Source organism: Fundulus heteroclitus, chromosome 19, assembly GCF_011125445.2.
Source record: "Fundulus heteroclitus isolate FHET01 chromosome 19, MU-UCD_Fhet_4.1, whole genome shotgun sequence".
Classification (NCBI taxonomy): Eukaryota; Metazoa; Chordata; class Actinopteri; order Cyprinodontiformes; family Fundulidae; genus Fundulus; species Fundulus heteroclitus.
The window spans coordinates 20,856,193-20,878,291 of record NC_046379.1 but is presented as its reverse complement, the minus strand read 5'-3'; the positions used below and the strand labels follow the sequence as shown (position 1 = coordinate 20,878,291).

Genomic DNA, 22,099 nt, shown 5'->3' with positions numbered 1-22,099 from the left:
CTACCAATTCAGGAGGGGTCTGCCCATCGCATCAGTTCAGCAATTTTAGCAAACCTCGTTAAAAACAAAACATAGTAAACTCCAAAACTTCACCTTTCCTTCAGCATAAAACCCACTCGCACACCATCAGCAAGTATAGGAACAAATTTATTTCAATTTAAAACAGATACCTTGTCATTATGTTTCTCTCTTAAAAGGCGACAATGATCATAAGTCATGTTCATGTTTGAATGAGGATCAGGCAACAGTGGTTGAAACAAATACATGAAACAAATAAAAAAAAATATGGCAAGAGTTATTGTAAATCAATTATAACCGACTGATTGAACCCTATTTAACAAAAGGGCTCTACTTCAGTGAAAACATCCAAGCCCTCACTTTCAACACAAAACAAACACCACATGCAGATATAATTACAGTTTCTTAAAAAAAAAAAATCATCTTTCAAATCAATCAATCTTAAATACAGAACAAAATTGTTGTGTGTTCACAATTATCACTTTAGTCTTTATATTTATTTATTTTTTTACAAAGGGGAGGCCCTCCCCCCTCTCAAATGGTGGTCTTTCTGATAATGACCACATCATTGGCACTTAAGAGAGAGCCTGGCTCTGGAGAGTGAGGTTGGCACACTCAGAATAATACATTGTTTACTTGTTGGTTTGAATACTTAAAAAAGGAGGAGGGGAAAAAAAAGAAGACATTTTTACAAACTACATGGTTGAAATTCAGCTTTCACTGGAGTGAGGGGAAAAATAATTCAAGTGGTCCAAAAAAAAAAAAAAAAAACATGTTTACATTACATAAAGAAGAGAAACGAGCTTTGGGCCGAGTGTCCAACTCTATACAGATGTGTTAGAGATAAATCTGATTTCCCTTAGTGTAACAACAAGCTTACAGAAACATCGTAAAGGGCCATCTCTCTTCTTAACTCAAGGCAATAAATTAGTAATGTAGTGTGAAGGGAGAATGAAAACAGTCATGAATGAAAGGAGACTGAACTGTATCCCTCTTTGCTGCTTGGTTATGCTGAAACAATACATGTCCAAAGCAGAACGAAAGAAGAAGTAGGAGGACTAACACAAGCAAACCCACACCAGCAGCCAGCTGGCCCTTCACCACGTGCCAGATTGTAGAGCTTAGTTAGCGAATACACGGTCTGAGACCATTTAGGTGAGCTGCACTCAGCAAAAAGTAGAACACCACTGATAAACACTTGGTTATGCTCACTATGATCCTCTATATGACTGCAGTCATAGCAGCGGTCACTCCTCAGTAAGAGGTTAGTGTCGTTTTCAGCAGAGAAAATGGCAGCATTAGCATACTGGCGCACGGTTGCATATTTTAACCTGATTACATTGGAAACTGGCTCCTCTGTCAGTTTCTTTTAAAGGAATGAGTACGACATGGCTAGAAACCTCAGGTGGTTCAAGGATTATTAAAAAAAAAGGGACAGTTCTGGATTATTGACATCAGGTCCTGTCAAACCATTTCAATGAACGAGAGCTTCATAAAGCATAAATCCAGATCAGTTAGCGGCTAACTGTTAGCCACTTTGGGATTAATCTGAAGATAATGGTTTGTCCAAGAAGGAAAAAGAGCAAACAGGTTTTCTACGGTATCTGTGATGTATGCAGACATTTTTATGAACCTTTAAATTATCATGTTTGCAGTCGGTGACCATTTAAAGCAGAAGCCGATCACTTGGAAAACTGAGGTAGAACAGAAAACGCAACGCATTTCCCGTCAGAAAACTAATGCCGTGTAAATATACAAAACAGCAAACACTTAAACTGGGGTATTTCTTGCTTTTCACACCACTCTCCCATTCTACTGGGTGATTACGCCGACCACAAACACTTTACTTGTTCTTTTCTCAGTGTGCGTTCACACAGGAAGATCAGCGGTGGCGGATCGCCCCATTTCCAGTATTCAGTTTCCGTGTAAATAACCCCCTGTTGCAAACCTGTCGACAGTGCGATGGGGTATAAAACAGGGAGTGCATTAGCCACTGTGCTTCTTTTAAGACAACGGAACTCCCCTTTAGTTTTGGCCCTCCTAGTTTTAGCTGTTAGCTTTAGACGTCCCAACTAACCTGGATTTTTACTAAAGCCTGACTTTAAGGGGGCAGAGATACTCCAACACGTCATCTAACCAATTAAAAACTTCCATATTTTCAGTGAATCCCAGAGATGCTGTCAGCTTGCACTGGAAACAACCGCTTTATTGTTTTGGAGGGTCCAATACAAGGTTCATAAAATTCTGTTTGCATAAAAAGAGTTTTAAAGAGAAGGTCTTGGACTAGCCATTAGCTCGAGGCCGAACAATCTGCATCCCAGAGGAAGAACCAAAGAGTTCTCCACTGCATGCAAGAGCTTACCTGCCTGCTGATGTTTTAACAGAAGCTCCCTTCAAAAAACTATCCATGTAACTGGAATTGATCACTGCTTTGCATGAGTGTAATGGACTCAGTCACCAGATTAGGGTGGGTGACTCATTTTTGGGGTCCACAACCAGGTTAGCATCATCAGCATCACTATTGCACCTCTTCAGCTGCCATGAAAGCAGACATGAACACAGGTTAAAATATGCAAAGACACCAGTACACCATTAACGTTTCATTTCTTGGCTTACTAGCTGTCACTCAAATACTTGGGGAACTCATGCAATACTTGTCCTGGTAGTAGTGTCCGTAATGATAAAAGCGCCTCAACACTCCATGATGGATTACAAGCAACACTGCGATACAGATGCAAACTAAATGTCGTGAGAAACCAGAAAGAAAGGAAAAAAAAAAAAAAAAAAAAACTTAAAGAGCGCATCTAAAGTGTTGGTAAAAACTCTCTACTCACGCACATACACGCACCTTACAGTTGTGTTAACACTCTGCCTTTACTTCTTAATAGCACAGACAGCAAATAATCTCTTTCTAAACACGTAGTAGTAGTATTAGTGGATGACTTGGTTCACTGTGGTCCTTTACTCCACTCCCCGCTGTCGGATGCACTGTGATATAGCCCTTAATGAGGATGAAGGGTAAATCACTTGTAGAAAAGGTCGTGTACGAGACCAAAAGAAAAAGTCATATCTGCACTTCACTGGCACTATTCAAAGCAAGCCTTCAAAAAAATTGGAAATTAATGCAAACCCAAAAAATAAAATAAATAAACGTTTCATCTTTTGTTAAGTTACAAATAGCAAGCATGGACCTCAGAGGTCTTCAATCACTGATAAAAAAGTTCACCTATTTTTGTACTGTACATTTTTTCTAGGTATGTATTACAGCGCTGCATCTATAATCCAACAGAAAAAAAATATGATTCTTTAAAAAATAGGGGGAGGGGGGGGGCATGTGAGGGCTCCCTAAGGTATAAGAAAACAAACGGGATCATAATGGATGGAAATGTAATGGCAAGTACATCTGGAAATGTCTATAAGAAATAGAAAGCAGAGATAAAGTTCTTACTATACCAGACATTCGTTTTTTTTTGTTGTTTTTTTGTTTTTGTGTGTATTTTTTAACAGCAGTTCAGACTCAAGTAGGCTCTGCCATGAGAAAAGGAGCCCTTCAACATGACAGAAACACAAGCAGTCATATTATCAACACCTTCATTCTGGTCCATAAATTATATAAATAAAAAAAAAAATCTTTAATTACTCTCAAAAAAAAAAAAATCATCCTTTCGCCTTAACCGTCAAGATTTTTTTTTCTTTTTTTGTTGAACCAGCCCTAGTTAGTTTTACTCCGAACACAGAGCTGTTGCAGTAGTGTGGCGTTCAGAGGCTTTCTTTTCCTTTTCTGTTCTCCGACCACCCGCTTTCGTTTCCTCAACACCGTGCGGCTCTTTGAAATCCTATTAATCAAGTGAACAAAATTCATAATCACAGTTTCAATACTACCATAAATTTATAGGAGAAATCTGTAAGCTAAAGAAAGTCATTTTTTTTCCTTTTTTTCTCTTTTCAAAAACCAAAAGATAGTGTACCACAGAGCACTTGTTTTGTACAGAAGAGTTTTGTGTATATGTATTTACAAATATACACAAAAATTTGCAGACTTCAGAGTATTTTCTATGAAAGGCGCATCCTCCTCCCTTTCCCCTTATACATCACTCAAAAAACACCCAAAAAAAAAAAAAAAAAAGAAATACAAGAAGCACATCCTGACGGCGTTGGTGACTGCGTCGCATCAGGAAGTGTGATGTCATCGGACACGTTGAGTTTCCAGCCTTCGTGGTCGCCGATTTAGCTACTCGCAGATGAACTTCGCGGATGAGAGTGCAAACTTTCCAACGCGGGGGTCCTTTCCCCCCCTCCCCGCTGCGAGCTAGGGTTTTGTACTGAGGGAGCCGTTTCACAGCACCTGTGTCAGCGCGACCAGATGTTGGGAGTGCTGCATCATGTGGAAGCTTGTCCCCCGTCAGTTCATACACAATACATTTTGGAGCAGGGAAGCGTGTGATTAACTTAAACTTAAAAAGGAAAAAAATTAATATCTTCAAAAAGGATACCTATGTCAAAAAAAAAATGTACAGTTGCCTTTTTTTTGTTGTTTTGATTTTGCTAAATTTTAAAAAATGTGTAGCTTTTATGCCCACTCGATTCAGACGGTTTGGTGTTGCAACAAATTTTTGTTAGATCAGTTTAAAAATCTGTTAAAAATTTTCAGCAACAGATTTTCATCAACTGCACCTGCGCACCCCCCGACCCCCCCACCCCTCGCTTCTTGGTGAAAATGGATAAATATGCATTCAATTCATAATATACATCTCTTTAAATTTTGTTTCGTTGCAACTGTGATGCTCACACCTGGGGTACATTCAAAGATGCGAGGCGATGGCAGAACCCTCCAGTCCGTCCCTTTGTCTGGCGTGCGGCCTCACATCCTGACTGCGTCGCTATGGAGCCCTCTCTTCTGTGTGCAGCACTGCTGGTCCGTAGATCATGTCACCAGATATATCAGTCAGTGCCTTTCACACTGGCAGGAAAGGAGAGAGGGTCAACTCTGCGGGGCGCTAAGATTACATCTTTTTTAATCCTTCACCAAAATCCATCGGCAATAAAAAACTGCTCCAAATACACGCAGATATACAAATGCCAACGGAAAAAAAAAAAAAAAAAGAAAAAAAAAAATCCCTTCCGGTCACCGTTTAGCCCGTCTGAAAGGTTTGTGTGCCAGCTCTGACACACGGAGCAGCTTTATAAGGGCCGAAGACTGATGCAACAAGCTGCCGAGAGAAGGAGGAGAAGGAGGGAGCGGCTTTGGTGAAAGGAGGGACACGTTTGAAGGTGGTGGGAGGAACTGGAAATACGCCGTACTGGAAAGGAAATAAAAAAAAAAAGAAGAAAAAAAGCAACATTTCTGTTTGTGTGTGAGAATGAGTGTGTGAGAGCCGGAGTGCTGCGCTGTGCGATGCGTGTGGCGTTGACGGCACGCTCCCGAAGAAGGGTGCGTTTGTGCAATGGGCGGTTGGGGGGGTGGGTGGGTGTGGGGGAGACGTGCGTCGCGAGCACCGTCCTCCCCCCCCTCTCACACCAGGTTGTACTCTTTCAGGTTGAGCTGTAGGATGGTGTCTTTGACGGCCGCAAACACAAAGCGGATGTTCTCAGTGTCCGTGGCACAGGTGAAGTGGGAATAGATGATCTTGTCGCTGTCCGGGTTCAAGTCCACAAACATTTTGAGGATGAACTCCCTCGCTGCCTGAGCATCCCTCTGGGGACCTGGAAACAGAGACGGCCTGCATGAATATTTTTCTCTCCTACGCATCAACTAGAAATCATACGAGGGGAGGAGGGGGGGTGTTGGTTTCAGAGGCACTGGTGTGTTAAAATCAATCTCGTCTTGCACCCTGCAAACGGAAAGATTTAAAAACACTGACGCCAAGTTTTAAAGTGAGAAACATTAACTCGAATTAACAGACCAATACACTTCATTTTGTCAGATTAGGGGCAGAGCATCGTTTGCATTGCTGAGACGCAGAACGGCGGCACATGTAGACACAGCGACTCGGTGCTCACGCTTTGTTTTGTTGTACCCACTTTCTACTCTTTTAACCACTTTCTGATGCGCTAAGATGACCTACAGTCGAGGTGCTGTGCTAAAGACTGGAGTTTCGTGTGATGGGAGTCTCAAAGCAGAGTTATCAAATTCATACAACATCCCAATTTTCATTACAACAGACCCTGGCTGCCCGTAGCTTAGCATCTCAACAAGAAGAAAGGGGAGGCGGAGCAGAGAGTGCGAGCTAGCAAGGCTATGGAAGCGGCCACATTTCCCAGCCTTTCCCTCGCCAATGTAAGATTCTTTTGCCAGTAAAATGGATGAATTGAGGCTTCAGGCGGTTTTGGATAACTTTACCGAAGACTGCCGTGTTCCACTTCTTACCTGCACACGACTACACGCATTCATTCCAGACTCGGGTATCGAGTTAGCATGTTTTTTTTTTTTTAAAGGTGCGCTCACACCGAAAGTGATTCCGGCGCATTTTCCGCCTGATTCACTCGCTTCACCACGCCGTCAAATAGGAGGAGCTTCTATCCGCTTGTCTGTTGAACTCAACAGGGCGGACCGCGATTCTACCAAGCGAGTCACGGTGCTGTATTTAACGTGAAAAGCCAAACAACGGCACCAACATCCCTGCAGGTCCACCGGATCCTCCAGAGATGCTCTTAGTTCAGAGGGTCCCGGAGCTACGGCTGGATCACGGTTGCTTCCAGCAGTACCTTCTGTCTATCTAGGACAGGGATCTTTAATTGCGGTCCTCGAGGTCTGGTGTCCTGCAGCTTTTACATGGGTTCCTGGTCCAACACACCTAAGTCAAATAATCAGGTCATTTGGAGGACTCTGGAGAACTTGACTGCATGCTGAGGAGCTAATTCAGCGTTTCATTCAGGTGTGTTGAACCAGTGACCTCGAAAAGCTGCAGGACACCGGACCTCAAGGACCAGAACTGAAGACCCCTAATCTAGGATCTGATATTGTTATCCTGCTTTGGAGACGGATCAGGCGTACAACAGGAGTAAGGTAAGGAGGTGCTCTGGATATCAGGGAGGACAGCGGGACATCAGAGCAAGAGTTCTGATGAAAAAGAGAGATCATATTGGTCCTATTTTAGCTTCTCTTTATTGGCTTCCTGTTAAATCCAGAACGTTTTTTAAATTCTCCTTTCTATTTAGGTACATGAATCGGTACTCGGTCGGTACCAATAAAAGTACCAAATGCATTACCCATCCCTACTCAGACTGCAGGTCTACTGGTGGTTCTTAGTGTCTCTAAAAATAGAATGGGAGGCAGATTATTTTTTTTAAGACATCAGGCTCCTCCTCTGTGTAACCAACTCCCAGTTTTAGTCCGTGAGGCAGACACCCCGTCTACTTTTAAGACCAAGCTTAAAACTTTCCTTCTTGACAAAGCCTAACAACACGTTTTAGAAACTCAGTATGACTGGCTTACGGTCACCAGTGGAAAAACACAGGTTTAGGATTTTGTGCAAAGGATTCCTTCCAACTCTACTTGTTAAGGTTTCCTTAAAGCCATGTGCGTGGTTAAGTTATCGCACAGGATGGCATGCTCAGCGATGTACAGCACTTTGCTAGGAATATATAGAGATGTGCTGTTGACATAGACCGCTTGGAAATGGCACAGGAGATGCAAAAAATGTAGCAAAAATAATGATTCCCCAAGAACTATCAGCATAGAGGCATTATCCTGTGATAAGGGGGGCTGGGAGATAAATTCACTGTTAGTTTTTAGAATCTGTTAACTCACCATCAAATTCAGGAAAGTAGTCCACCAGGTGTGAATAAGCAATCTTCTCCTCTAGTAGATCCTTCTTGTTGAGGAAGAGGATGACTGAAGAGTTTTGAAACCAGGGGTAGGTAATGATTGTCCTGAACAGAGCCTTACTCTCCTCCATGCGGTTCTGATAAAGAAAAAAGGAATCAAAAGACTCAAATGGGAGAACCATCAATCTCCATTTTCACAAGAAAAGAAAATGCAACTCCATGAGATCAAGCAATATCCATCCTTCCTCACCTCGTTGTCGGACTCCACCAGGACCTGGTCGTACTCACTCAGAGCCACAAGAAACATGATGGAGGTGACGTTCTCAAAGCAGTGAATCCACTTCCTTCGCTCTGACCTCTGACCCCCAACATCCACCATCCTGACAGTAAGATTACGAGGTGGGAGGACATGTTAGAGAAATTTGTAAGAATTTGAGCCCGAGTGGCTCAGTTTAGCTGCAATTTTTATCTTTTTTTTTTTTTTTTTTTTAAGATTGTTGGCTTAGTGTTTAATCAAAATAAACAGTTTTGTTGTTCAGATGAAGGTTTTGAATCCATCAAAATGCATTTGGTGGTATGCAAATTATGCATAATACAGATCAAGTAACTCATCTCTTAGAATTTGAATTTTGTCTGGATGATTTGATTGGATTTGACTTTAACGTGTCTTGAGATGACATGTTTTGTGAATTGGCACTATAAAAATTTAATTTTATTGAACCTTTCATTTATAAGCACAGTTTCAAGTAGTTGGTCTACGGTCTCAGATAAATCTTCAGGGTTTTGGACCTTTCCTTTTTATAGAAGCTTTCTGAAACCTTTAGGTTTCTCAGCTGTCAAACTTCAGCTCCTCCACAGATTTTCTGAAGGATTGAGGTCCGTAAATAAGCTAGGCTACGCCATGATCATGTTGATTTTCCTTTAGCTCCTCCTTTGTGGTCTTGGTGAGATCTTTTTGACCTCTTCCCATTGGAAGACCTCTGCCTGAGGGAAGAAGTGTCCCAGTATAACTATTTTATGGGACCTTTAATGCAGTGGTGATCCTTGGTGAGCGTGGTTCCATCCATTTTCAGACTATTAACAGATTCCTCCTATGATCAGTCTTGATGCCTGAAGTAAGATTTGCCTGAACCTCCAGCTCAAGAGCAATTAAGGCCTATTCTATATTTCTTCCATCTCTAAATAATTGTTTTCGACTGGTTTATTCGCCCATTCGAGCTTTGTGAAGTTCTAACAACTTGTCGTTGACGACCTTTAACGGATCTTTGGTCTTGCACATGATGAACAGGGTTTAAGGGGAAAAACTGATTGTGCTCATTCTGTGGGCAGAAGTTTTTCAATTCCTCATGAGCTGAGAGGTCTGACGGAGCTGGATTTTGGCTGACTTGTAGCAGGATAAACGCCTACTCCATTTAAACAAGTGTTAATTTCTCCCCCCCGCCGCCTGCCTTTATGGCTTTTTTTCTGGATTTTGAATTATAATCAGTCTCCCCTCAATAAAACTGAAGAACCATAAAAACAAGTCAACTCTCAAACTCAAACAAGCAAAATCAGATTGGAATAAATACTTTTCCTCCCTTTATAGTCTCAACGGCCCTGAGTTTACAACTTTACATCTACTGTGTCCTGCAGTATTTTCAGGACTTAACCTACATAAAATGGGAGCCTCTTGTTCACGAGAACATTTATAACAGTCCTACTTTGTCACATTTAGTGTTTTTCTTTTTAGACAAGTAGATAAACACACTTGATGGATTCAACACCTTGTGAAAATTTGTCAAATATGCTTTGTAAACAAACCACACCTTGATGTGTGTTTAAATGTGCGCAGATTTCCCTACTCTGCCAGAAAAAAGGAAATATGTTATGAAAACTATATCAATTACTTATATTTTAATACAAAATAATCATCTGTGATAATGTTAAATTTTGCTTTTTCAACACTGCTGCTTCCATGAAAAACATCAATGATTACAGTTTCAAATTGAATGAAATTACGGTGTGTAGCTTAGAGGCAAGATTGCATTTCTCAAGGTAACTGCAGTGAAGTAGCCTCTCATAAAAGGCCGGTTCAACTTTTTAGAGCTCTGACTGTACGAAGTGAAAGATTTATCTCTAAAAAGAAATAAAATAACACCAACGCTGTTATGAGAAAAAGTATTTGCCCCCTTACAGAGTTCTTTTGTACCAAAATTTCTTTTTAATATCATACATAGTGTGAAATACCTAAATATAAAAATTGTGCTGTATTGGAAAGATTAAGTGACCCTCAAACCTAAACTGGCTATGACGCCATAGCCGACAAAACTGCCATCAAGTGTTTGCAATAACTGGAAACAAGGCTTTCATTTTGGTGTAAAATTTTTTAGATTTGCATCCAAACTTTGACTAGGCCATTCCAAGCCCCTATTTTAGGGGTGTTCAGATGGTAGGTGTTAGCTATTCATAGACAGAATGTCTGTTGTCTTGCAGTGCTTTAGCTAATCAATTATTTGCTTTGGGATATCTTTTGAGCGTGCTTCATGTTGTCCAACAGGTTCTTAGTAAGAAGTTTTAGGTCAGGCAGTAATCAGGGCCAAGTGAAATTAAACTCTGCTGTCAAAATAAATGTAGGCAATCAATTAATTGAAGATTTAACAGTTATGGTTTCACACAGGGCTAAGTCACTATGGCTAGCATTTCTTCCTGTATTAAAAAAAAAAAATCGCTTTAAAAACGGTCTTTTCTATTTATTAAAAGGTTATTTTTGTCTGGATCTAAAATGTGCTTGACGATTTCAAACAATTAAACGATCAAGAAGCAAAGAATATAAAATCTTTAATGGGGCAAATACCTTTTCACAGCATTAGCTCAATAAAATAGAGCTTTATTGTTTAAACATAGCTGAACACTTCATAGCCTTCTTTTGGCTTCACTACGGTTCCCTCGATGAGCACCGTTCCTTTATATCTACACACACAAAAGGTAAAATCTCTTGTGTTATTTGAAGTCTGTACAAAGGTACACTAGCTCTTGTGAAATTAGAACATTAAGGTGAATCAGTTTCTATACAGTACAGGTTTTCCCAGCTTTCCCTACGATTGCCAAGTTTCAGAACATGCATAGAAATTAAAAGTGAGAGAATAATAGAGATGTGAAATGACACAAAAGAGCAGCTGAAAAGTGGGACGCAGGAAGAATGGAGGACAAGGAGAGTTTAAAAAAAAAGTGAAACAAAGATGATATTGGGAACATGCAGAAAGCAAGCAGCTAATCACTGCTTTACACAGAAAGCATGAATTCTTTTAGGACTTCCAATGCCTCTCCTATACAATGTCATCAATTGCTCATGAGGGACTTCAGGTCAAATTTTATGAAGCCTAAATCTGTAACAAATGACCCAGTCGGATCCTTTAGGAAACGCTCCGGGTTGATGCAGAAAATGTCTGCAATCCAGCTAATAAATATTTCCTTTTTTGCTTCTCAGCTCCTCTTGATGCACAGGTGCATCAGCGCCCTCTGGTGGTGGCCCATTCCACCGACGTCTACAGAGACCCAGGGCCAATATAGGCCCTGCAGGACCTGCTGCCCAAAATAACATTCCTCCACAGCGGAGAGGACGACCTCGTTTTCTTATGACGGCCGGGGAGGAAAGGAGGAGAAGAAAAAAAAAAAAAAAAAAAGGAGGCGACCCATTTAGAAAGAGCGGGCGCCAGAATGTAGGACTTGGTGTTCACTGGCTGTTGTGTTCTGTGTGATTCTTCTTGGTGGCGGCAGCAGGTGAGACTAAATTATCAAGCACTTTATTTTTATGATTGCATGGAAGCATTTAGAAGAGCACGGAACAGGAATGGGACAAAGACAATGTTTTTTTTATTCATGTAGATGGATAAAAGATGTTTTTAAAGGCCCACGGAAGGAAAAAAAATAAATAATCAAATGAGTAGTTGATTGTATGATGATGAAAAAACACTGAGGTTTGCAGCCACGTCTGGCCTCTTTCTACCTGAAGATGATGCTTTGCAAGTCGAAGGGGTACTCTATGATTCCTGTAGTGGGGATGCGCACTCTGAGTACATCCTGCTGAGTGGGAAGATAGCTGGGATCGGCAATACGATCCAGATCCGTAAGATAACTACGAGAAGGCCAATCAGGAAATGGTGGTGGGGGAAAAGAAACCAAGGGGGAGGGAAAAAAAAAAAAAAGACAAACAGGAAAACAGTTACATAAAGCGTGACAGGCAATTATCGCAAACCGCTACAATTCCAGGAAAGCGCTGATCAGTCCTGTAGAAGAAGCTCGACAGTAGAAAAGACCACATCACAGAAACCAAAGGGTGTTAAGTCTGTGCCACTGCTCCACCAGCTCTATTACCAGAAACCAATACTGTGTTCAAACTTAATCCCCAGCAGCTTTGTTTTAAAATGAAAACAAATCTGGAGTCAAGTCACTGGTGGGTTATGGCTCAGACAGTGAGGGGGGGGGGGGGGGCAGCGACTGCAGCAGCAACATTTGGACCACAGAAAGAAGGATCGGGCATGTCCCACTTCAAGGATGCCGGGAGGAAAAATCCACACGACTATTTTCAAAAGGCACAGGAAACGGGTCGTTTTGATCTGCATTCAAGTTGTTCTGCACTTAAGCGTCACATATTTCCACCATGATTTCTTGCGAAATCCTTGATATCTCTGCCCAATCCGTCTTTATCTGGTATTTTGCTGCTGCTCCCCACACGCTTCAGTGCAGCAGGTCTGGCCTCAGGCCAACACGACTCTAAAACACAAACCACTGATTGCTGATCAGATTAACGGCAATAGTTGCCATTTACATACATAAAACGGCTTGGCCTACTCAAACATACGTATAATCTGGATTCATTTTACAGATTTTCAATTTGAGTTGAAAAAAAAAAAAAAAGGCCCCTGTAGAGAAGCACCGAGGAAACTGCTGGTGACCGGACTCAGACGGTGTGATTAGACCATCCTGGTGCTGGCCAGGTTGGAGACTCAGATCTGATCTTTTCCTCATTTTATAGCTGAGGATGCTGTAAAAGGCTCAAATCTAAACTTGTAAACCACATAATGACAAATGGCAGTTGATTTTCAAACAGTCGAATTCCCTTTTCAAATAATTAGCTGCTACTCTAATTATATCCAACTCTTAAGAAATGACCATGGATAAATCAAGCCATTTTTTGTGGCATCGGAGACGCTAACATGAAGGACCCCAACCTGATAACAGGCGGCCCAGCCTTTACTAAAGCCGGGCGAACACTGTACGGGTTTTTGCCCTTTTTGGGCCGATTCTTCAGTCGTGGGAGAATTTTTTGGATCGGGCCGACTTTTAGCAGGATCGTGGGTCCTGCGTTGTGTAGTATACAGAAGGTAACGAGGGACGATTCACTTCTCACGACCTCGTCCCCATCAGGAATCGGACGGACGGGTGAAAATCAAACATGTTTGAAATTCAGTCGGCCCTCGTGAGCTATCGGGAGCGCGTCCTGCTGTTGTAGCACAGCTAAGAGCGTCTACGAGTTGATTTCGCCCAAACAAGGAAATTCTTCTTCTCAAACGAAAACATAGGACTGGAGAGAAGCATGGCGGCGGTACGCGTGACATGGAGTCAAACTACGGAGGAGTGACTCGTATAACTGCCAAGGCAGCGTGTTTCGTTCTAGTGAGCCTCATATTTAACAATGAGCATCGACACTTCTGTATTTTTCTTCTTCTACTGTTTACATTTGGCTTCCGAATAGACAAGTCCGAGTGGCGCCATCTGTCTACTGGGCTGAGTCTGACCTGCGGCTTTTAGACGTATTGTGTGAGCAGCCAGATCACATCAGAGCGTTGAGCCGTACAGTAAGAACGGATATCGTGAGCGGTGAACTTTTAAACCCTGCGGATTCGTCGTACAGTTTGAGAAATGCTAAAAAATTAATGAGTAAATACTAAGAATACACAACGACTGACAGAAAACGTAGATTTGTTGTTCTGATCATATTTATGGCGTTTTATTACTACTTTCTCATCTTAATAAACATCACTCCCATCTCCTACAGTGTACATTACATTGAGATGCACACTGTCAATAATGCAATTGGGTGATGACATTCTGTGGTTTCTGAGACTCTTTCCTGAGAGAGAAGCTGAAAACACTGGTGAAAATGTCAGTAAACAACAAAAAGGCTGAACAGAGTGCAGCAAAATTTTCTCCATTTTAACTTTGTGAGCGTTCAACCTCCCTCTGTCATGAATTTAGAGAAGTTGGCAGCCTTTTAAAGAGCACTCAGTCGAGGTAAGCATCCAATTTACAAAAATACGTACACGAGCTGCCGTTTTTGCAATGGCAGCCGCACAAACCGCCAATACAAAAGAATAAGGAGTTTAAAAGGCCGACTCTAATCGTTTCTTCTGTTGTAGCAACAACAGCAAAGCGTTGGTTTTAGAGTGATTTCTCTCTTATATAGAGTGATGTCACTTCTGCTCTTAATATAAATAATTAATAATGTTCTCATGGCAGGAAGTATAGGAAAAAAATATTTGTAAGCATCTTTTTTCCCCCTCATTAAATCGACTTATATAGCAGTTCACAGAATTTGTAATCAACACCAGCAGGTCAAAACTTTGCAAAATCCCACAACAGCCTGATCGGTGCTTCTCTACATCCTTGTAATGTTCTTGTTTTTAATTACTAGAGTAGATTGAATCTCCACTCTTTTAGCCACTTTGTCTCTATTCTGATGCCCATCAGTGGTTTATGTCTTCAAGCCATGGGGATGCTGCAGTCCTGGTGCTTTTCCGGGGTACCTGAAGATGACGTTCTCCAGGTCAAAGGGGTACTCTATTATACCCGTGGTGGGAACACGGACCCTCAGCACATCCTGCTGGGTGGGAACATATCCCTCCGCAGTCACACGATCTATATCACTAAGATAACTGGAGATATACATAAACAGATTGGATAACGCTGAAATGAAGACAAATATGATGACTGACGGATTTACTTTCTCACAGAGAAAACACACACTTAAGATGCAAACACATATGGGGACCTGCTTGAAGCTAAAAACCAGCTGCAATGCAGCAAGTCCACAAGTAGGGGGCACTATAAAGTGACGTAGTGTAGGTGTATGCTGCAAATACATGGTGAGTAGCATGATTAAAAATTAAACCTTTAATGCAAAACTAATTGGCTGTAAAGGAATTCAGTCAATGTGTAGAATTAGACATTGTTGACTAAAATATAGCTCATGTTGAGAGAAAATGATAACGAGGATCCAAGCTACAAGGACAGTTTTTGCTCGAAATTTGCTGTTTGGTAAAACTGAGCTTAAAGTCCTGCTAAATTAAAATTCAAAGTTGTGTAGAAGTTAGTTTCCACTGCTAATACGAGCTTCGGTATTTAGGCTTCAAGTTGTCCCAAAAATAAAAAATAAAAAATATATTTAGTTTAGTTAAGGAAAAATAACCAGATGGGTGGTTCACTGTAAAAAGAGCTCTGTCCAAAATTTCCTGTCCAGGCTCTGTGCCTTACACTGACACTCATCTCATTTTGTATCAAAAACCAAATCATGTTTTAAGGAACTTGGAGATTTCATAATACATAATAAAGAAAACTATCACAGCACAGGGGTCGTCTCCTGATCCCGAGTACCGTATCTTTTCAAGTTGCCGTTAAAATTTCACTATATGTTAGCCCAGTGGTGTCCAAACTTTTCGGCTATTGGGCCAAAATTGTTAAATTGAATGCAATCGCGGGCCAAAAAAAAAAAAGAAAAAGAATAATAATAAATAAAAACCAAAAATACTAACCCTGTCCAACAAAATATGATACATTTAAGAAAAGATATTTCCTGTATTTAGCCTATTTTATTAAATTATTTCCAATCAGATTTTAATGCACCAATGTCTGCATTTGAGTAAAAGTCACCCAATTATTTACTATGAAATTAAAGCAAATGTATAAAGTGTGCTTATTACTAGACAAATGTTTTGTGTCGTACCGAACCTTCAATTGTAAGATTTTAACTTGTCCGTAATAAATTTACCCTAATTAAAAATAATAAGTTTCCATCACAAATTCAGCACCGGGGCCACAAACGGGCCCCGGGCCACGCTTTGGACACCCCTGTGTTAGCCAAACCCTAAGGGTCCTGTAGCCGTAATTTCTGTGCCCATTTTATCTTATTTTCTAGCCTGATCACAACCTTTTAGAAGCCAATGTGTGTCAGCTGTTTGTGTAGACAGGAGCTGCACAGACAGCTGGCGACACATTCAGCTGAGTGGAAAAAAAATCAAAAGAAAACATGTTGTTAACATTAGCCTAACTTTTTAGCAAACTGCTCTGCATGATAACATTGTAAGCTGAAGCCGTGTTTAGGCAGAACCGTAGCCGTCTGTGTTGGATCATGTGCGTGTTTAGAAACTTCAGGTCGTCCTGCAGAGACTCCTGTTGGGACAAAATATCTGCTGCTGTCAAGAAAAACAGACACTGAAGCATCCTGAATATCATTGGGGAGTGAGTTAAGCTGGACACCATCACAGCACAGCACTTTGAATAGTCTTGTTACTGAAAAGGGCTTTATAAATAAACTTGCCTTGCCTTACATTAATAACTGTGTGCCATCTTAGTGCACTTAAAGTTACAGAATTTAAAGCATTCGCATTTAACTAAATATTGACAAACGGCTATTCTTAAATAACAGACTGGTACCTGAGACAAATCTCTAATAAGAACACAGACGGCAACAGAATATATACTGCTATCAAAGGTAGGAATCATGACCATTGCCCTTCCATGTACATCCGTACAGAATGATGAGCAGACGTACTATTTAGTGGAATCGGAGAGCTGGTACTCTCGGCGACGGTCGTAGGCCTCCTGGATTCCCGGATCAGCCCACAGGCTTTTAATAGCTACGACATAGTGCTGATCAAACCCATTGATCTTCTCGATATCCACTTCCTTCACAAGCATGGCGTTGGCCTGCACAGACAAACGCCGAAAGCAAGAGACGAGTCAAAGATCAACAAGTCAACAGAGTAAAGTCTAGCGTGGCGGATAGAATTACTTCCGTAAGTTTGAACTGAACTTTTGCTATAAAAAAAACCCCCAAAAAACAATGCTGCATACAAATTTTTCATCTAGAAATCCCATAGTTTTCCAGACCCAGTTTTTTTTTTTAGATTTTCCATCGGTTTTTACGACATCATGTACACTTAAGTAGTCATTTAGCATCTGAACAAACTTGGATCCTTTAAAATCCAAATTACTTGGAAAATCTGTGTTGTATTTAAATACTGATCAATTAAAATGCAGTTTATGATGAGTATTGCCTTGGTTTACAACATTTCAAAACATAAGGAGATCAATTGGTTTGCTAGGTATTTAAACCAAACCCAGTACAAGGACTTTGGTAAAAGCTTCTAGGGACCAAAAATGCACTCTTCTGAAAGCGTATCCATTTGTCGATCCGAAACTTAAAACAACAAATTGGATATTTGTATTTTAAATACTGAAGAAATGAAATCTGGAATTTCCAACTTATCTATGTGCTCGGTTTTTACCGTCCATACTTCTCCAGACGTGCAAAATGACAAAATCCAATTCCACAGTTTTCAAGACTGCGTAGGAACCCTGTAAAAAGCATTCCTCGCCGTCTGCTTGGGCCAAGCAGGAATAATCTAACCACCCACCAGGTCTATGTCCTCCAAATATATTTTCGCCAGACAGATTTTAGCATAACTTTCAGTGCCAAAAGTTGGTTCAAAGTAAGACCTAAAACACACCGTCTACCCACGCAGTTTACATTGAGAAAAATAAAAAACAGGTTGATGGTGTTTTAAATAGAGGTTGGATGCTGCGATGACTTCTTGTGAGGGTTTTAGAAGAAAATTTAAATAAAGCTCTGACATTTGGTCTGATTGGAAATTCTTCCCCTGCATTAAAAAAATAAATCAAAAAATAAATATTGCTGTTTGACACTTTTAGACAATCTGACTAGTAATGGGTATAATTTCTTTAGATATTAAATTAAAAAGGGTACTAAACCAAAGAGCTGTATCTAATATGTTAAAATAGAAAAAAAAATCTATTTATCAAATTATTGCCTAGTCAAATTTCTGTTTATAGTTATTTTAAACAAATCAGTTTCTGCTCATTACATTTTTTTTACTCTAAAAAAAGGCAGAAATGTTTGATTTTTTACCCTAGTAAAAACAAAACTATCCTGGCAATTCATTGCACTACCACAAGAAAATAAAAAACAAACAGAATAAAATAAAAATAAAGGCTATTTCGTTTCAATATGCAGAATCTTAAGAGACCAATTTTTGCCTTTTTTCCCCCACATTACAGATCTTTTTTTCTAAAACGTGAACATGGAGGTTCTCCACGTCAGCACTTACCCGGTTCTGTTCATATTTGTACGGGATCTTGAGGTTCTCGGTGGCACGGATCATAGCCTGCATGGAGGTGAAGATGTTCTGGTAAACGAGCCGAATGAAGCCCCTCTTGTCTTCGTCTGAGTAGCCAGCTCCGTGGATGATCCTCATCTGCTTGATGAAGGTGCTTTTCCCGCTTTCTCCCGTACCTGGACAGGGCGCAGAGTTACTCAGGTCAGAAACCAAAGCCAAGCTCATAATAAACCTCATCCGCCGACAGAAAAAGAAGGGTTGGTTTGATTTGGTTAAAATCTGGAACATGTAGGCCGCCTATCGACATCTACGCAGCGGCCTGGGGAGGCCATAGGATGGTACAACCGCCCGGGCTCATTGAAAACCTCAACATGGCCCCACTGCGCTCTCAGCACTGCACCTTCGTCTGGATAGAGGACTTTTTTCCTCCAAAAGTGTCCAACAAACTACGCTTGAATGGTCAGACATTGTAAATGGCTGCTGTTTGTGTGGAAGAGTCCGTTTTGTCACCTTGGCCGACTAGTTCAGCTCTCACAAAGTATGAAAAGTCTCGGCCTGAAGAATTTGTTCCTGCTTCCTCAGGAAAATGTCATTTCTCGATTCTAGAGCAGAACCCGCCGACATTAAGAGACCTTAAACGGACCCGTCCAATAAATGAGAATATGGAAAAGTTATTCTATGTCAGTAACTCCATTCACGAAGTGAAACATGTATAGATTAATCCCCAAATGGACCGTTTCTAGACCTTTATCTGTTCAGATTTTCCGCTTACAGCTAATTAAAAGAATATTACAGCTGACCAATAGAAACACTTAATACAGAAGCGTGGGTTTAATTAATAGTGTTTAATATCTGCTTTAAGGTTCTCATTTTCAAAAGGTACATTTAACCTGACAAGCTAGCCACATTGGAACATCCATCCATCCATTCCATCCATCCATTTTCCAAACCGCTTATTCCCTCATGGGGTCGCGGGGGGTGCTGGTGCCTATTTCCAGCGTTCACTGGGCGAGAGGCAGGGTACACCCTGGACAGGTCGCCAGTCTGTCGCAGGGCAACACAGAGACAAACAGGACAAACAACCATTCTCACACACACTCACACCTAAGGACAATTTGGAGAAGCCAATTAACCTAACAGTCATGTTTTTGGACTGTGGGAGGAAGCCGGAGTACCCGGAGAGAACCCACGCACGCACAGGGAGAACATGCAAACTCCATGCAGAAAGACCCAGGGGTGTACTCGAACCCAGGACCTTCTTGCTGCAAGGCAACAGAGCTACCCACTGCGCCACTGTGCAGCCTGGAACATATAGTTGGATTTTTGAACGTATCAACCTGGACATCATCCACCAGACGCTCCCAGTGCCGGCCTCCACCTGGCTGTCAGTGGATCACCAGCAGGTGAGGCTAGCGAGCATCTTTTTACCAATCAGCATCAGCACCCCCAAACCCTGGGGGGCGGGGGGACGGGTGTTCTTTCCCCTCTTCTCATCTTCCTCACAAATGACTACATCTCAGCGGACCCCTCTGTGAAACTCCAGAAGTTTGCAGATGACATCGTTGTCTGATCCTGGACAATGACGAGTCTGAGAGGAGGTGGTCAGCTGGTCCACTGGTGCAGCAAGAACAAACCGCACTGCAAAAACAGAACTAAAAATAAGTAAAATTTTCTTTAAATAAGTGTATTTGTCCTTGATTTGAGCAGGTAAATAAGACTATTTGCCAATGGAATAAGATTTTTCCTCTTAAAATAGGAACAATTCATCTCCATCATCTTATTTCAAGTGCAGGATGTCCAATTATCTTATTTTAGGGGTAAAGATACTCATTCCATTGGCAGATGATCTTATTTACTGGCTCAAATCGAGGACAAATAGACTAAGTTTTAAGAACATTTTACTTGTTTTTGCATGCGTTTTTGCAGTGCGAAGCTAAATCCATGTAAGACTGCCGGGATGATGGTGGACTGCAACAAACGATTAGGTCTGCAGAGGGGCTAATCGGGCCTGACCCTCAATGCCTCCCGTTCCAGTTTTGTTCAGGTCAAGGTTCAGGAAAAGGCCAGCTAGCACCTCAGAACGTCTCACACATCCTGCACACAAACCTTTACGGCTTTTGTCAGCGGCTCTGCTGTGGAGTAAAATAAGCATACCTGCCCTACCACAACCCTCCCCTTTTTCTTCTACACACGTTTTAAAAAGTACATCCAGCTGCTTATATTATACCCAACGTCTGTTTGCTGTGAGCACTGTACCCGAGGTCAGGTTGCTTTACTGTGCAGACGATCATGGCTATTAGAGCCGATTCTGTGGATAAAATCATTCTCCACATCTAATTGTTCTGGAGAAAACTATATCTATATCAAAACTTCATGTTTAAGTTAAATCTCTGATTTTATTCAAATACATTTTTTGCTATACAGTTTTAATAGAATTCACTCTAAATATATAAAAACTAGGTTTTTCATCATGAGGTCCAGTAAAGGCACCAGTAGTCATTCATATGAATTTATATTTGTATTTAATTATCTGTTTTTGTGCAGGTAAGAAATAAAGTGCAGTTTGGGATTTGAGCTGCTGATCAAGGAAGTTTGGTTCTTTAACTACAGTAGATAGTAATGGCCAAAACTAGTCTGACCGCTTGCAATAGTTGAAATGTTAATTCAAAAATGTTTTTCTCTCTCATTTTCTAAATTTTTGACATTGAAAGCAACAAAGGCCTGTAGGATATTACTTGCATCCTTCTTAATTTATTTTATTTTTTTCAGTCTTTTCGGTGCTACAACAATGGAATCCTTAATTAAAATTGCCGACCAGCTTTTTGCATGTTTCTTTTGGTTATTTATGTTCGGGTTAGGGGGTTCGGGAGGGGCGTCAGCCTTTTTCTGCCATCACCTTAATCTCATCTCCAAACATGGCTTCTATTATCAGATTCAAGTCAGCACTCTGGCTAGGCCACTCCAAAATGTTACAGTTACTGCCAGTGAGAAGAAAAGTAGTGATAATATCAAACCGATAACTTAAACCTAAATCGACCAAAAGGTATGAATAATTGTCTCTTGCCTATACAAGAATATTATAATCACCGGAGCTTAAGGGGGAAAAATATTAGCACTGTGGCTGTGATGGAGCTGCAGTATTTCTTAGGATTCTCAGACATTTTGTGGTAGAGGTGCTGCTTTTTATTGCGTCAAGGAGGCGTGGTCCAGTTACCGGTAGCAAGGATCTAATAGTTTTATAGTTGATAGTTGTTGTTTTTTATATAGTTTAAAACTGAAATAGTTTATTATATTTTAGAAACATTTTAAAGCCAGTAAAATCTTCCGTGATGCCATATCTACAGCTCAAAGTCCTTTCAATGAGACGCCAGAAACGGTGGCAGACTTCTCTGGCTGTTAGAGCAGAGCTGGCTTCCTGCCGGCCAGCTGGCCGAAGGACGGAAACGGTCATTTTAAACTTAAAAAAATATAACAAAATATATTAAAAACATGGCAGTGGCTGCACCATTCTGCGGGGACACCAATACAGCCCACTCCCACATTATGGTAAGCTCATTTTCCAAACTCACAGTTGGAAGCTTTGAGCATGTTTGTCAAGTAGCCAGCAGATTGTTCTGTGTTAATTAATAATTAATTGGTTAAAAAATAACAATTGGGCTAAAATATATTAATAGTCTAGCAGCAACAGAAAACAGGGTTACCAGTCTGTCTGAAATGAAAGCAATTTATCAATAAGTACTGCGACACCATGAAACGGTTTTACCAAAGTTATCATACCATGAAGTACTCGGCAAGACAAATATGTAAAAGCTCCTTTGTCTGATGTCAGAAAGTAGTCCTAGAATTTAGTAAAAAGACCATAATAATAATTAAAAAAAAAAAAACTTCCTGATAGAATACATGAGAGGAAAATGTGAGCT

At 40.9% G+C, this 22,099-nt stretch overlaps 1 protein-coding gene across 2 annotated transcripts; it reads right to left on the bottom strand.

The window, feature by feature from the left end:
- Positions 1–129: 129 nt before the first annotated feature.
- Positions 130–18,414, bottom strand: gna11b (guanine nucleotide binding protein (G protein), alpha 11b (Gq class)). 2 transcript variants are annotated; one of them, XM_036150901.1, is made up of 6 exons: positions 18,171–18,414; positions 16,595–16,749; positions 14,571–14,699; positions 8,036–8,165; positions 7,769–7,922; positions 130–5,721 (listed from the first exon to the last, which is right to left on the bottom strand). In XM_036150901.1, exons 1-6 carry the CDS (start codon positions 18,402–18,404, stop codon positions 5,531–5,533), a joined length of 993 nt encoding a protein of 330 aa, XP_036006794.1. In that variant the 5' UTR covers positions 18,405–18,414; the 3' UTR covers positions 130–5,530. The 2 variants fall into 2 exon arrangements, with proteins under 2 accessions (XP_036006794.1, XP_036006793.1); XM_036150900.1 differs by lacking the exon at positions 14,571–14,699 and adding an exon at positions 11,771–11,899.
- Between the last annotated feature and the right edge of the window lie 3,685 nt (positions 18,415–22,099).